Source organism: Orycteropus afer, unplaced genomic scaffold (genome assembly GCF_000298275.1).
Source record: "Orycteropus afer afer isolate SDZICR_OR568_19922 unplaced genomic scaffold, OryAfe1.0 scaffold00431, whole genome shotgun sequence".
NCBI lineage: Eukaryota > Metazoa > Chordata > Mammalia > Tubulidentata > Orycteropodidae > Orycteropus > Orycteropus afer.
This window is the reverse complement of record NW_006922018.1, coordinates 308,376-323,060: the sequence shown is the minus strand read 5'-3', so window position 1 is coordinate 323,060 and position 14,685 is coordinate 308,376. Positions and strand designations below refer to the sequence as shown.

Here is a 14,685-nt window from a genome sequence, read left to right as displayed (position 1 = left end):
ATAGGCCTTGGGTTACTGCTGGTAATCCTGTCTTCCTCTTGTAGGGTTAGAGGAGGTCAGAACACTAAATGTATAGTTCATTTAAACTATGAAAGGCTCCTAAGTATTCAAAACCACAAGCAACACTCTCCATAGCCAATCTCTTTAAAACTTTTGGTAAAACCAGTAAAAGGTTTCAGAAAGTCTACCAATTTTATCAGCACTTACAAGCTTAACAGTTTCACAAGTAATATATGCATTCTTGTACCCAAAACCAGCAAAATAAAACACAATACTAGAAAAGTTACATGAAAATACTCACAGATTCCAAAGAGGTTGTTGGTATGAGATAAGGATCATCCTGAAATGCATAAGGGGCAGCTGTGGTGTCCTGTGGAGAAGATAGAGAAGTCACTTAAGCTAGATTTTTATTAAGAGGACTTTGTGAGTTCTAGTGATGATCAAAAATTCTGTAAAAGAAGTTTTAATTATATATGTAACATGCATGTAAACTATTTATGTATGTGTATGTACACATACACACACACACAGAACACATACGCTAATATCTATACTGTTCTCTTAGTTCTTCAAGACTTGGGCATAATTATGCAGAACTTAAAGTCAACAAATGCTCACCTATAGACTGCTTCTTTTAAGAGCCAAGTCTTGCTATCATCAGAACTACTGCATTTTCAAACTCTAAGTAATAATCCTCTGAATTAGCTAGTGCTGGACTAGGCTTTCCTTCAAAGCATGATCATTATTCATACCATGCTCAACTTCATCTTAGAATCCCTCTTCCAAATGGGCAAGGATACTACTGGGCCCTCAGTGGGAACAGCAGCGGTTTCTCCACATCCTATTACCTAAGGTTCTATACTGGAAATTTTCTAGGTAGAATTCTTTGCAAAATCAATTCCCTAGCACAACCAAAGGTCACACTTGGAACTGTCCCAAAATTATTTTTGCTATTCCTCTTCTCTCTCTGAATCCTCTTTCCTGGGCCTTTGGGAACATCTGCTTCATAGGAAAAAAAAAAAAAAAATTCACCCATAATCTATTCTGACTGTACTCTTGCCAGCTTATCTTACTGACCTAGACTCTCCCGAGAGAAGTGCTCACCTGCAGCTCTCAATGGTAGGTTGCTCATATCTGGGGTCTGAAGTCTATATATAAAACCCTAAAACCAAACTTACTGCTGTTGAGTCGATTCCGACTCACAGCGACCCCTCCTTGGGTTTCCGAGGCGGTATTTCTAGGGAAGTAAATTGCCCAGTCTTCCTTCCAAGGAGTGGTGGGTTTGAACCACCAGCCTTCGGGTTAGCAGTAAAGTGCCTTAGACACTACGCCACCAGACCTTTTATTTATATACATATATATGTACACACACACACACACTATATTTCTCCTAGCTTCCTGCTGCCACTTTCAAAGTCCCTCTCCCTCCACACTCATTTCATCTTCAGTTAAGTGCTTGGCTGTTAACCCAGTGGTTCTGTAAGACAAAGACCTGGCAGTATGCTTCTGTAGAGATTATAGCCAAGATAACCTTATGGAGCAATTTTAATCTGTCACATGGGGTCACTATGAGTCGGAATCAACTTGACAGCACCCAATGACAACATACCACTCTCTAGCAAGATGTAGCAGGTATGTAAAGGCAAGTTAGAGAGCAGCTCTAAGCTAACTGCTCTGGACTACTCTGATGACACAAAAACTGATCCATGCCTCTGCCACTGTTTCTCTCTATCACCCTTAGATACTTGCTTAGGTATCTAAACAAAAACTCTTAATTCTGGTGAAATGCTGGACTTCTTTTAACTTACTGGACTTAGTCTTTCTATTTGCCTCTCAACTCTTCTCTCTCAATGAATTTCACATTCTCCATGGTCTCAGAGAAACAACTTCTCCAGTCTGGTCCTATAGTACAGACATCTCAAACTAAATTTGTCCCCAAACTGAACTTGCCTGACAAACCTACTTTTCCTCCTATCTTCTCCATTGCTGTGACTGGCACTAACCACCCTAAAATTGAACCCACAGACTTTCTCCCCTTATTCCCATTCAATTATTTTGAGAGGGTTCTCATCATTCTCAGAATTGTTAAGAGTGCGTCACTGCCGAAAATATACAATGTAGATATTTGTTAGACAACTGCTTTCCTTCTGGAAGCATGAAATTTTGTTACATGGTAGGCAGAGGGTGCCTACCTGACAAAACTAATGGCTGTCAAGTTGATTTCAACTCATAGCAACTCATGTGTGCCACGACAGAACGATGCTCCACAGGGTTTTCAATGGCTTTGGCTCCACTGGGTGAACTACAACCTCTAATCTTTCGGTTAGCAGTGCAGCACATTAAAACCATTTGTACCACTTAGGGACTCCTCCTACGTCATGTGACTAAAACCCCCAATAAGCCCCAAACCCACTGCCAGAGTCAATTCCAACTTATAGCGACCTCAATGAGTTTCTGAGGCCATATATCTCTATAGAAGCAGACTGGTGTCTTTCTTCCTTCTGCTGAGTGCCTGGTGATTTTGAACCACCAACCTTCTGGTTAGCAGTCAAATGCCTTAGGCACTACGCCACCAGATCTCCTTGCTTCCATGACTAGTCCCCAGTAATAACCCTGGGAACTGAGTCTCTAATGAATTTTCCTAGTACACATTTCACACACATCACAACTCACTGCTGGAAGAAACTGTGCCTGTGTGACTCCACAGAAGCTCTGATGGCACAGGGACTGCTAACCAGAAGGTTAGAGGTTCAAACCCACCAGCCACTCTGCAGAAGGAAGATGGGGCAATCTACTTCCATAACGATTTACTGCCTTGGAAACCCAAAGGGGGTGACTATAAGTTGGAATAGACTCAAAAGCAGAGTTTGGTTTTGGTGTGTGACTCCACTGGGTAAGGACTCTTGGAAGTTTATGCCTGGAATCCTCTGACTTTACCCAATGCACTTTTCCCTTTGCTGATTTTGCTTTGTAATCCATTGCTTTAATAAATCTCAGTCATAAACACAATTATAGCTGAGAGTCCTCCTAGTAAATCATTGAGCTTGGGAATGGTCGTGGGGACTTCCAACAGAGATTATTTTGAAGGAAGAAACAAAGGATTTGCTAATGTGCAGCATGAAAGAAAGGAGAGCCAAAGACAACTCCCTCATTACTGTGACAGCAAAAAACGTGCAAGGAGTAGGCCTGCAGGGTTTTGGACATGTTCATTTTGACATGATTATCATACCTTCAGGTGGAAACATTTCCCATTCTCTTTTCTAAAATTTGTCTGATTATGTCAGACAAATGCATAAAACTTCTTCTACTTTTTTTTTCCTGTTCTTTCATGCTTAAACAAAGCATTTGCTTAACATTTTCCAGAGGACTTAGCTAAAAATCAGAAATCCTCAGTATGGTATTCATGATCTTGCCTTATCTTTCATTCCTCTACCTCTCAAATTCTCAATTCCAACCACATGAAACTACTACTTAGCCTACATCTTTTGCTTCTGTTCACAGTGGTGCCTCTGGTGGAAAGCTCTTTCCCACTACCACCTCCTTCTCATTTTCCAAGCATCAGTCCAATTATCACTTATTCTGGGAAGTCCTCTCCTACTCTGGGTTAAGAACCCTCTTTCTCAGTGCTTCTATAATAGCCCAGGGTAACTGTCTCCATTACCAAAATCCTCATTTTATCTTTCAGTGTCCTTCTCTAAGCCCTACTCACAGATTATGTGTCTTAATTCTACAGTCTAGCACAGTGCTAAGGAGCTCTGGTGGTATAGTGGTTAAAACAATTGGCTGCTAACCAAAAGGCCAGTGGTTCAAACCCACCTACCACCTGCAGAAAGATGAGGCAGTCTGCTTCCATAAAGATTTACAATCTTGGAGACCCTATGGGGCAGTTCTACTCTGTCCTATGGGTCTCTATGAGTCAGAATCTATTTCTATCTGGTTTGCTACAGTGCTTGGTAAGTATTACAAGGGTACAACATACAATTGGTGAATAATTACTTACATTTTAAGGGCAAGTATGTCACACAATTCTACTTGTGACTTGAAGGTGGCCCCGGGCCATTCAGGGAGACTTGGCTGTGCAATCGTTAAGCACTTGGGCGCTAACCAAAAGGTCATCAGTTTGACCTAACCAGTCACTCAGGAGGAATTACCTGGTAATCTGCTCCAGTAAAAATTACAGCCTAAGAAACTCTATAGGGTGGTTCTATTCTCTCCTATAGGTCATGGAGTTGGAACCGACTAAATGGCACACAGCACACACACTGCACCAGTCTCATTAAAAGAGTAAGACCATCTCAAAGACTTATAGTTTACATTTCAAGTGCCTATTTATAGATAAGTGAACTGCTGAAAATCTCAATGCCTTGCAAGTGGGGAAACACAGTATTAAAAAACCCTTCCTTAGCAACTGCTAAAGTGTATCAGTACACATTTGACCTAACATCCCATATTTAACATCTATAATAAAAGAAAAACTCTGGATATTTGTGATAATGGTCTGAAGGGTCAGTATCTGTGGTAGTTATGTTTGTGTGTCAACTTGGCTGGGCCTGGTAGAGAGGCTAGGCGGCTGGTGGTAGTTATTCCCCATGATGAGACTGGCAATCGACTCCATGGTGGGATCTACCACAGGCAGCTGAGTAGCTGCCTTTGGGATGTGGTTTGCTTCCTGTATATAAGGAGAAGCCTTGGGAATGGTCTCTAGCCTATGGCACACTTGGACCCTGCACGTAGCCCTGTCGTTGCTCAGCAGCCTGCTATGGTCTGCCAACCTTGGGACTTACGATGGACTTAAGTTAATGGCCTGCCGTGTGGTTTGGTAACATCGGGACTGTGCCTTTTTACTTGTCAATCTTGGGCTTCTCAGCCTCAGCAGCCAGCAGCTGTCTGAGTGAAGAAAGCCTCTAGCTTCAGTGGGCCAGAAGCTGGGGGCAGAGCTGAAGCCCAAGGCTGAGAGGCTTTTTCACCCAGCCCCTAAAGCTTGGCACTTTGAACTTGGACTTAAAGCCTCCAAATTGTAAGAATAAACTCCTGTTTAAGGCCATCCCATTCATGGTACATTTCTTCTCAGAGCAGCACTAGGTAACCAGAACAGTATCCATATTGTGGCAGAAGGGACTTTATTATTTTGTATTACTTCCCCTAGACTCAAAATTAAAAGTTGTTTCCAGTTAATGATAAACAATCAGGGTTTCAGTGTATCTATCAGACTCTAAACGCTATTCCTGAATTGCCAACAAAGTAATTTTTGAAAAGTAAAAAGAAATCAACAAGAAAAGTAGAAATAATGAAGTAGCTAGCATTTCCTGAACCTTTTTTTTTGGTGCCAGGCACTGGTCCTAAACTCTTTTATATATAGTAACTCACTTAATTCTTACCCTAACCCTGATTTTGGTGCTATAATCAATCCTCATTTTATAGATCAGGAAACAGAAGCATTCCAAGGTAAAGTCACTTGCTCGAGATCACAAAGCTAGTGCTTGGCTATGCAACTAAACATTTGGTTCCAGGACTAACATTCTTACTTGCTGCATTATTTCTAGCATGGCAGATGCAGTATTTCTTCAGGTTGTTCTAACCATTACCTGAATTTTAGTCATCACACCCAAACCATCCCTCAGGAACATGCATTTCAACAAGTTTTCAGATGATGTCATTTAAGATTACTGATATAGAAAGAGAACACTGAATCTGGGGACAAAAGACATGGACAAAAGTCAAAGCTTTAACATCCTAACCAGCCCTGGGCCAGTCACTTACACTGTTTAAAAGACTTAGTTTCCTCATCTGTCAAATGAAAAGAATGAATTAGATAATTTCAAAGAAACTCTCTAGATTCACAGCAGTTGAATTCTGAATAATAAAGAGGTATGGACATTACATTACTTATATTCAATACAAAACCCTAAAAGTCCTACTTACCCTGTTTACTGTGGATGCAAGTGCCTGAAGAACTGCCACTTTATCCCTAAGAATGAGAATCATACATTAACCACAGAGCTTCTCATATCAAAGAACCAAGTGATTCTACTCAATAGACTGCCCGATTAAAAATACAAGTCTCAAATAGAAGAAGTATTTTCTCTCAAGATCACCAAAGTAGTAACAGAACAGGAAATGAGAAAACTGCCTAGTTTTTTGCTTAAAGGTGGTGAGTACACATTCCTAATATACTCTCCCTGCAAACCCTGGGTTTCATTTTCACTCCTATGCTATATTCAGTAAGTTTCATTTTCAAAAGGGAAATAATTATAGTAAGTTTAACAAACCAAAAGTATTTTTCTAAACAAAGTCTAACATAACATCCATAAGAATATGTCACCTGAAAAAGATAAACTATCATACAGGAAATCTTGTATTACATTCAAACTAATAATTGTCAGATGTGTATAATATCTACTGGGTTTTCCACCCATTTTTTGAAGTCACGTAATTTCAGGCAAGAATGACAAAATACATATTCTCTCATCTCTCAGCATTCCCTAACTAAATCTGGTTAAGTTAGCACATCTTCAAATCTTACTAAACTATAAGCCAGTAAACAAAACTATGGCATTCAGATCACTCCAACTCTCTTCTCTAACAGAGTTATTTTAAAATGCAATCATATTATCCTTAAAAAATAAATGAAAATATCACAAGTTAAGCTAAAGTGTCTGGTGTCATCTTGTGACCCCCATTCTTCCATGAATTTGGTGTTTATACTTCCACAACTTTAAAAATTACTTTTGTAAACACATACTTCCACACAAAATACATCATTCTATATTTGTTTATCTAAGAGTGATTATACTATCTGCACTATTACAGACAGATCTAATTAATTCATCGAAATGTTGTTTTTGGGTGGTACTGAGTTAATTTTTGACTCACAGTGACTCCATGTGGCAAGACTAGAACCACTCTGTAGGGTTTTCTTAGCTGTACTCGTTATGGAAGCAGATCACCAGGTCTTTCCCCCATGAAGCTGCTGGGTGGTTCAAACCATCTCAGAGTTTGTAACCAAATACTTAACCACTGCGTCACCACAGCTTTGTATGGCACAATAATCACTACCTATACCTTTAATAGCAGTTAGGTCATTTCAATTTGTTACCATTAGCAACTTATAAAGAACATTTTCATCCATATTTTCTTGTGCATGCAAGTAATTCCCCAGAATCGTTTACCAGTAAGGTATGCACATTTTAACTTTTGAATATGTCAAATTTTCTTCCAAAGGAGTTCCAATTTACAGTCCCCATCAACAAATGCATTTAAGCACCCATTTCCCCACATCTCTCCTTGCCAATCTGATCAAGTTTAATATGCATTTCTTTTATAAGCCCAGTTTATTTGCACATTGATCACAGTTAGGCTTCCCGCCCTCCCTAAATTACTATATAATTCAGATTAACCTGTTCAAAACATGGCATATATCATCAATGAAATATGAAAACTCACAATGACTCTATACAGCTTTTATTAAAGTCTTCTATATGGCACCTGTGTGACCTGGGAAATCACAGCCTTAAAATATGCTTTGTCTCTAATAATAAGGCAACAGGACTCCACAGTCCTATGGCTTCCTCCAGGTCTGAAATTATGGATTCCTGAGCCTAGAAATCAACCACTCTCTATCAGGGGCTGACACAATTTTTAAGTAAATGGATAGACAATAAATATTTTAGGCTTGTACACCACACGGTCTCTGTTGAAGAACTACTGAGCCTTGCCCCTATAGTACAAAAGCAAAATTAGACAATACATGTAGAAATGTGTGAGGCTGCATTCCAGTAAAACTTTAATTGACCCTAAAATCTGAAATTCATATATTTTTCTTATGTCCAAAATAATCATCTTCTGATTTTCAAAAACTACTACAAAAGGGTAAAAATCACCTTAACTTATGGGTAGTATAAAAACCAGATCTTAGTTTGCCAGCCCATCCTGTGAATCAACTACCTAATATCCCCTATTTTAACAAAACATTCTTCACAGGCCTGCTTGCCCTCCTCCTTCTATTCAGTATGTCATGCTTGTGCCCCACCCTACCTTATTTTAGGATTCACAAGAATTGCCTGTGGGAAAAGCCATTTTAACAAAATCCAATCCCCCAAGCATTTCCAATGACAACAGTCCCTTTTTTAAGGTATAGCTAAATTTCTAAATTTTCAACAAAATTTATCTTAATGAAATACTACCTCCTCTTTCCTGAATGTCTAGTCTTGCTTTGCACTACTCAATCCCACTTTTACTTACATCATATCTTGGGTTCCTACTAGTTACATATAAGATTATTACATATACATGTGACACAAATATAAAGTTATGTTTGCGTATGACCCAACTAGATCATAATCCACCTAAGACAACATGTACCAAATACTCTTTCACTTGTATTCCCCGTAGTACCTCTTTGAGAGACAAGGCATAACGGTTTGATAAAGTACTTTGTACATGAATGCCATTCTGAGAAACACCACATTCAAGGAAATGTGTATTCCTACCCTTGCTGATTCTTAAGCCAGAAAAGACAAGCATGAATCTGAATACAGTCATAAACTGAAATACTATGTAATCATTAAAAATCAAAAGCAGAGTAGAATGGTACATGTAATTCAATTCTATTAAATAAAATTTTCATGTGCAATTTATCTTTTAAAAAGTACTTTAAATATAGAAAGTATAAAGTTTATACCAAAACTTTAAATTATAACAACAACAAAAAAATCAAACTCACTGCTGTTGGGTCCGAGCCAACTCACAGCAACCCTTTCTTGGGTTTCCGAGGCAGTGTCATTACAGAAGTAGATTGCTCAATCTTCCTTCTGAGGAGTGGCTGGTGAGTTTGAACCACCAGCCTTCTGGTTAGCAGTTAAATGCCTTAGGCACTATGCCACCAGAGCGCCTTTAAATTATAACAGCTATCATTTATCGAACATGACTGCCACTGTTCAAAATGCTCATTTAACCTTTTAAGATGGTATCATCAATACCTTCAACTTACTATGGCACGTACAGATTAAGCAATGTGCCTCTGGGTAGTGGGAATGCTGTCAATTTTCTTTCCTTTTTACATGTTAGATTTATTATCCCATTCTCCTTTTTCTATAATTTAGGAAAGGTTTTTTTTTTTTAGATGAGTACGCAGGCCATACTCAGGCCTGGCTTTTTGAGGGGGCCTTTAAATGCATTCAATAATGCATTACTATAATGACTTTTGTGCAAAAGTTTTAAGTCTTAGATATTCAACAAAGGTTGATAATGATAAGACAATTTATTCAAGAGTATGCCCAGTGAATAAAAAAGCTAAGTTTGAAGTCCACACCAACTTATTTGACTTCATTAAAGACTGTAAGTAACATAAATGTCTGGTCTCCCAATCAAATGAGAGATAATTTCCATAAAATGTTATTCTAATGGTAGTGCTCATAATTGACCCGTATGATGCAAATATCATGTCATACAGATCTCTTAATTTTCCATTTAACTCTTATTCCCTTTCACTCAATACTTTCCACCTTCCTCCTTTCTGTTCTTTCAACTATCAAGCTTTCCTCACTTTAGCTCTTCTCTTTTCTAGAAAGCTTTCCATTGCTCTTCATATCACTGCCTCCTTACCTAGCCCTTTATGTCCAATCACATCACATTTCCTTCATAGCACTTCTCAGCATCTAGAAGAATTAACTGTTTATCTGTTTACTGACTAATCCCTTCTACTAGAATTATAAGTGCCTCGAGGCAAGGACCTTGTCTGGCTTTTTATTCCCGTATCTCTAACACCTAAAATTATGTTTCATCTATAATAAGCTCTCACTCATGTTGAATGAACATTGATTTGAATACTCACCAAATTTTCTTTTTTGGAATGACCACTTCTTCAACACCTTAATGTGAAAAGCAAAACAAAGTGAATCAAAGTTTCCTATTATTACTATAAAGAAATAAAATGTGTTGATCTAAAAATGTAATTATTTAAATAGACTTTCTACATACTTGCTATATCAGCTCCTTCAACCTTTGGGAGGGGTGCACTTCCAGAATAAAATCTGCAAAACACAAATTACAAAAGTTAATGTTCATTAACGAAGTCCCCAGTTCACCTCTACCTACATGTATTTCGAGTCCAAATTTTTCAATACCATGGATCAAACTGACTGGAAAATTTATATCAATGTATGCTGAATACTTCTCTCTACTGAGGATATTTCAGAAAGAATCAACTCTCAAATTATGCTATTTTTTTCTCATGACATGAAGACACAATCCACTGCTGTCAGGCAAAGGAAATGGGCAGAAAAAATGTCAACACTAGGCACTAAAAAAGAAAAGGAGGACTACGGCTGAACAGCACATTAAAGCTTCTGCAACACTCAGAGCGACTTTTCTCTTCTTTGAGAAACACTAAGAGAAGATGTTTTACATATATAATATTTAAACGACCTTCACCTACAGTTTTTTGGATGGCTGTACTAGTTCCAAGGATCCTTGGTGGTGTAGTGGTTAAACAGTTGGCTACTAACACAAAGACTGGAGGTTTAAATCCACCAGCAGCTCCGTGAGAAAGATGTGGCAGTCTGCTTCATAAAGATGTGCAAGCCTTGAAAATCCTACAGAGTACGAGTCAGCATCAACAGATAGCAATGGGTCTTAATATTACTGAACACTACAACTGCTAACCAGAAGCGTGACGGTTCAAACCCACCAGCCACTCCTCGGAAGGAGACTGGGTTATCTACTTCCGTAGTGATACTGCCTCGGAAACCCAAGGAGGGGGGTCACTGTGAGTCGGATTCGACTCAATGGTAGTGAGTTAGTTCCACTCTACAGATGAGGAAATCTGTCCACTGTCACACAACTGAGGAAGAAGCAAACACCGCGTTCAAAATTAAATTTTTCTCAACTTTCTACTACAAGTTAAGGCTTCTTGTATTTTTCCCAAAGCCACTGAGTGAAAAAAAAGAAAAAAAGTGATGTCTCAAACTGTAACAAGCACAGCATTCCAATCGGAGTGGACCTGCTCAGATCCTGCTTTTATGATAAACTGTTGATTTCTTTAACTAAACATCCCCGTAACATCAGAGAAACAGTGGCGCTCATATATTCTCTCTTAATTTGGGAAAACGTACAGCGTTCTCCCCCAAGGGGTGCAAACGACGGAGTTTAGATAGTATTTAAAAAACGAGGAGTAGGGTTGCTACTAAGCCACGCTCACTAGAATGATGTGCCACAGAAGCAAGGTCCATCTTTTACTAAAAATCTTAACTCTAGGGAACTGCAGATAACTATAATCTCCCAAATGAATAAAATGTCTTTCCAATCGTAACTTGGGCCGAAAAATGCACATGCGCGTTTCACTCTATCGTAGCAACTTCCATAGTACTCTTGGGGAAACCGTAAAAATGTAGGACTAAGTTGACCCTGGAGCCTTTTTCGTACACGACTCAGGTTTCTCTTACCTGTAACGGGGGAACCCTCCAGACTGATCAGCCCCTCGACCAGTCGGCAGGAAAGGCCTGCAGCGGCCACTCAACCACCGTACAGCGGTTACGGTCGCCATCTTTGACTTCTTCGCTGAGCATTTTGGGAAATCCCGCCCCCGACATTCAGGATCACCGAGGGAGGGAAACAGGTAGGCGGGCAATAGCTTCACTATAGGCTGGGACGGAACCAAACGAAATCAATCATGAAGTGGGAGGTTACAGCCTTATGTCTTAAAAAATTTTATTACAGAAGCTAACGGCTCAATAAACTTCATTGGCCTTGTAGAAATTTTTCAGAGCGATTATGTTTTATATATCTTTTATTGTTTTCAAAGTAAGAGAGTGAAAGTCAAGAAATTTTTCTTTTCTCCCCCTACAGTGGAAGTGACCTTGTCCACGTAATCTCATCGCAGCTAGCGTTTTTCCTGCGCAAGCGTAGTTTGAATCACATGTTGCCTGCGTGCTGAAGGTTGAGTTAAGAATTTACCGGTGGTGATTTGGAACAGCTCTCTGGGTGTCGGAATTCGTAGCTGACCTGGAGGATGTTGGGCTCCAAGAACATGCCCTGGCGGCGGCTGCAGGGCATTTCCTTCGGGATGTATTCGGCTGAAGAGCTCAAGTAAGGAGATGGTGGAAAGCATGCACAACTCCTCTTGAGTTTGACGCTCTGAACTACTGTTCCCAGAAGGTCTTGCACCCAGCATATCCTCTGAGTCCATGATTGTTTGGCGCATGGCCTTTTGGGATCAGTAGTTCCGGGAGAGCTTCTGGGCCGACGTGCACTGCCAAGGAAGAAGGTGTGATTGGGGGAGCAGGTAGCGGGGGCAAGGGAGCGAGAGCTGGTGAGAGTTGAGGGAGTTCGCTTCGCAGCATTGTCATCTGTCGATCTGCTAGTTAATTAAGCGGTTGTGGAGCTGGTATAATGTCCTCTGTGCGGCTAATTAAATAATTCGTCTGCTCTTGTCTAAAATAATGATCCTGAAGGTTGGCTGTATTCTCTTAATTTTTATTGGGAGCTCTGGTGGCATAGTGGCTAAAGCACTTGACTGCTAACCAGAAGGCTGGCGGTTCAAACCCACCAGCCACTCCTCGGAAGGAAGGTTGGGCAATCCTACTTCCGTAATGATACTGCCTCGGAAACCCAAGGAGGGGTCGCTATGAGTCGGGGCCGACTCGACGGCACATAACAGCTCTTTAGTCTTAATTTTGATTACGGTAGTGTTTAGCATTCTCTTCTAGGAACTTTTCACCAGACCCAGTACCATATTGTCTTCAGGTTCTCTTTCCATTAAAAAAATTAATACGTCAACGAGAGAACATTTTTCACTCTATGTACTTAGTGGAAATTTTGAAGTAAATCTGTTTTTTAAATGCTTTGTCCCTCTCTTACTCATTTAGAAAATATACGTTGAGTAAGAACTATGTGCAGGTTCTGCTTTAAGTATTAGGGTGTAGTGTAGCTCAAGGTAGACAGATTCTGCCCTCGGGAGCTGTCAGTGTGTCTGAGGGGACAGCTATTAAATAATTAATTATTTGACTTCATTTTGTAATCGTAAAAAAGAACCTTCTGAGAAGCTGATAAAAGTTTTTTCTTCATCTTTTTTTTTTTTTTTTTAATTTCTAGGAAATTAAGTGTTAAATCCATTACGAATCCTCGGTACTTGGACAGCCTGGGGAACCCATCTGTGAATGGACTGTATGATTTAGCTTTGGGCCCTGCAGATTCGAAAGAGGTGTGCTCCACCTGTGTGCAGGACTTCAACAACTGCTCCGGTCACCTGGGCCACATTGAGCTCCCACTCACGGTGTACAACCCTCTCCTTTTTGATGTAGGTCCTCCTCTGGGCTGCCCTGTATGTGTGTGTCTCAGCGATGCTGGCGGGATTTGTGATTACCACCTCTTTTCCTGCAAGAAGTATATGACAAGGTTAATCTCCAGATGCTTTGGAGTTGAAACATTCTTTTGTATGGGATTTAAATCCTTGAGGAGCCAAGTCTGGTGAATTCAACTTGGCCTATAGCCCCAACTAAATGAATTTCAGTTGACTTGACTTCAGTTGGAGAGCCAGTGTTTTATTCTAGTCACATGGGTGGAAAGAGTATTCAGGTTCGTCCCGTAACATTTTGTTTCCAGGGTTTCAATTCCTTCACATATCTAGGTGATGCCTCCTTGGCAATAGAGTGACTTTTGGTGTTCTCTAGGTCTACCTTTCTTGGAAGGAGGGTTGGGCAATCTACTTCGGTAGTGATACTACCTCGAAAACCTAAGGAGGGGTCGCTATGAGTTGGATCCAACTTGACAGCAGCGAGTTTGGTTTTTGGTTCTTTAGGTCTACCTTTGGGAGCTCTGGTAGCATCGTGCCTAAGGCATTTGAATGCTAACCAGAAGGCTGGTGGTTCAAAGCCACCAGCCACTCCTCAGAAGGAAGATTGGGCAATCTACTTCTGTAGAGATAACACCTCGGAAACCCAAAGAAGGGTCGGTCTGAGTCCAATTAACTCAATGGCAGTAAGTTTGGATTTTTGGTTAGGTCTAACTTTGAGCTCTCCAGGCTTATTACTTGGTGACAGGGAAAGCAAACCCCAGAAGACCAGACAGAAGATAAGAATATAGCTACTGTGTAGAGTCCTATTTGTACATTTTCAGATTTTTTTTTTTTTTTTTTTCCATTTTTCAGCTTTTTATGTCAACTTAGCCCTCAGGATTTTAAAAGATTGTGTAGATGACAGTGTGAATGCACATGCTACTTGTCTGTTAATCATATTAAGGAAAGAAAATTGTCTTAATTAAATACTTTGAAAGAAATAAAGATAGTTCCCTACCTTGGAACATATACTCAAAGTGTTTTTTAAAGTTTAATGATAAAAATGAAACCATAAGAGAAAATGAACCCACCCACTGCCATCGAGTCAATTCTGATTCATAGCAACCTTTTAGGACAGAGTACAATTGCTTCATAAGGTTTCTAAGGCTGTAAATCTTTACAGAAACAGACTGCCTCATGTTTCTCCCGTGGAGCAGCTGGTGGGTTTGAACTGCTGACCTTTTGATTAGCAATCCAATGCTTTAACACTATGCTACCAGAGGTCCATTAAGAGAAAATATTGTTGTTGTTGTTATTTGCCATCGAGTCAGCCCCGACTCATAGCAACCCCTCCTTGGGTATCCGAGGCAGTATCGCTACGGAAGTAGGAATGCCCAACCTTCCTTCCGAGGAGT

At 40.0% G+C, this 14,685-nt stretch overlaps 2 protein-coding genes across 2 annotated transcripts in view; one reads left to right on the top strand and one right to left on the bottom strand.

Moving 5' to 3' along the window:
• PTCD3 (pentatricopeptide repeat domain 3) overlaps window positions 1-11,740 on the bottom strand; it is a 34,950-nt gene extending 23,210 nt beyond the window's left edge. Inside the window, 7 exon segments of the mRNA XM_042782724.1 lie at window positions 302-370; window positions 5,923-5,968; window positions 9,833-9,869; window positions 9,979-10,031; window positions 11,442-11,556; window positions 11,559-11,629; window positions 11,724-11,740. Of these exon segments, the coding sequence (XP_042638658.1) occupies window positions 302-370; window positions 5,923-5,968; window positions 9,833-9,869; window positions 9,979-10,031; window positions 11,442-11,556; window positions 11,559-11,629; window positions 11,724-11,740 (408 nt within the window).
• Window positions 11,741-12,007: 267 nt separating this feature from the next.
• The window catches only part of POLR1A (RNA polymerase I subunit A), a 91,987-nt gene continuing 89,309 nt past the window's right edge, over window positions 12,008-14,685 (top strand). The window contains exons 1-2 of the mRNA XM_007954102.1: window positions 12,008-12,084; window positions 13,090-13,294. Coding sequence (XP_007952293.1) covers window positions 12,008-12,084; window positions 13,090-13,294 — 282 coding nt within the window. The remainder of the gene's footprint in view (window positions 12,085-13,089; window positions 13,295-14,685) is intronic.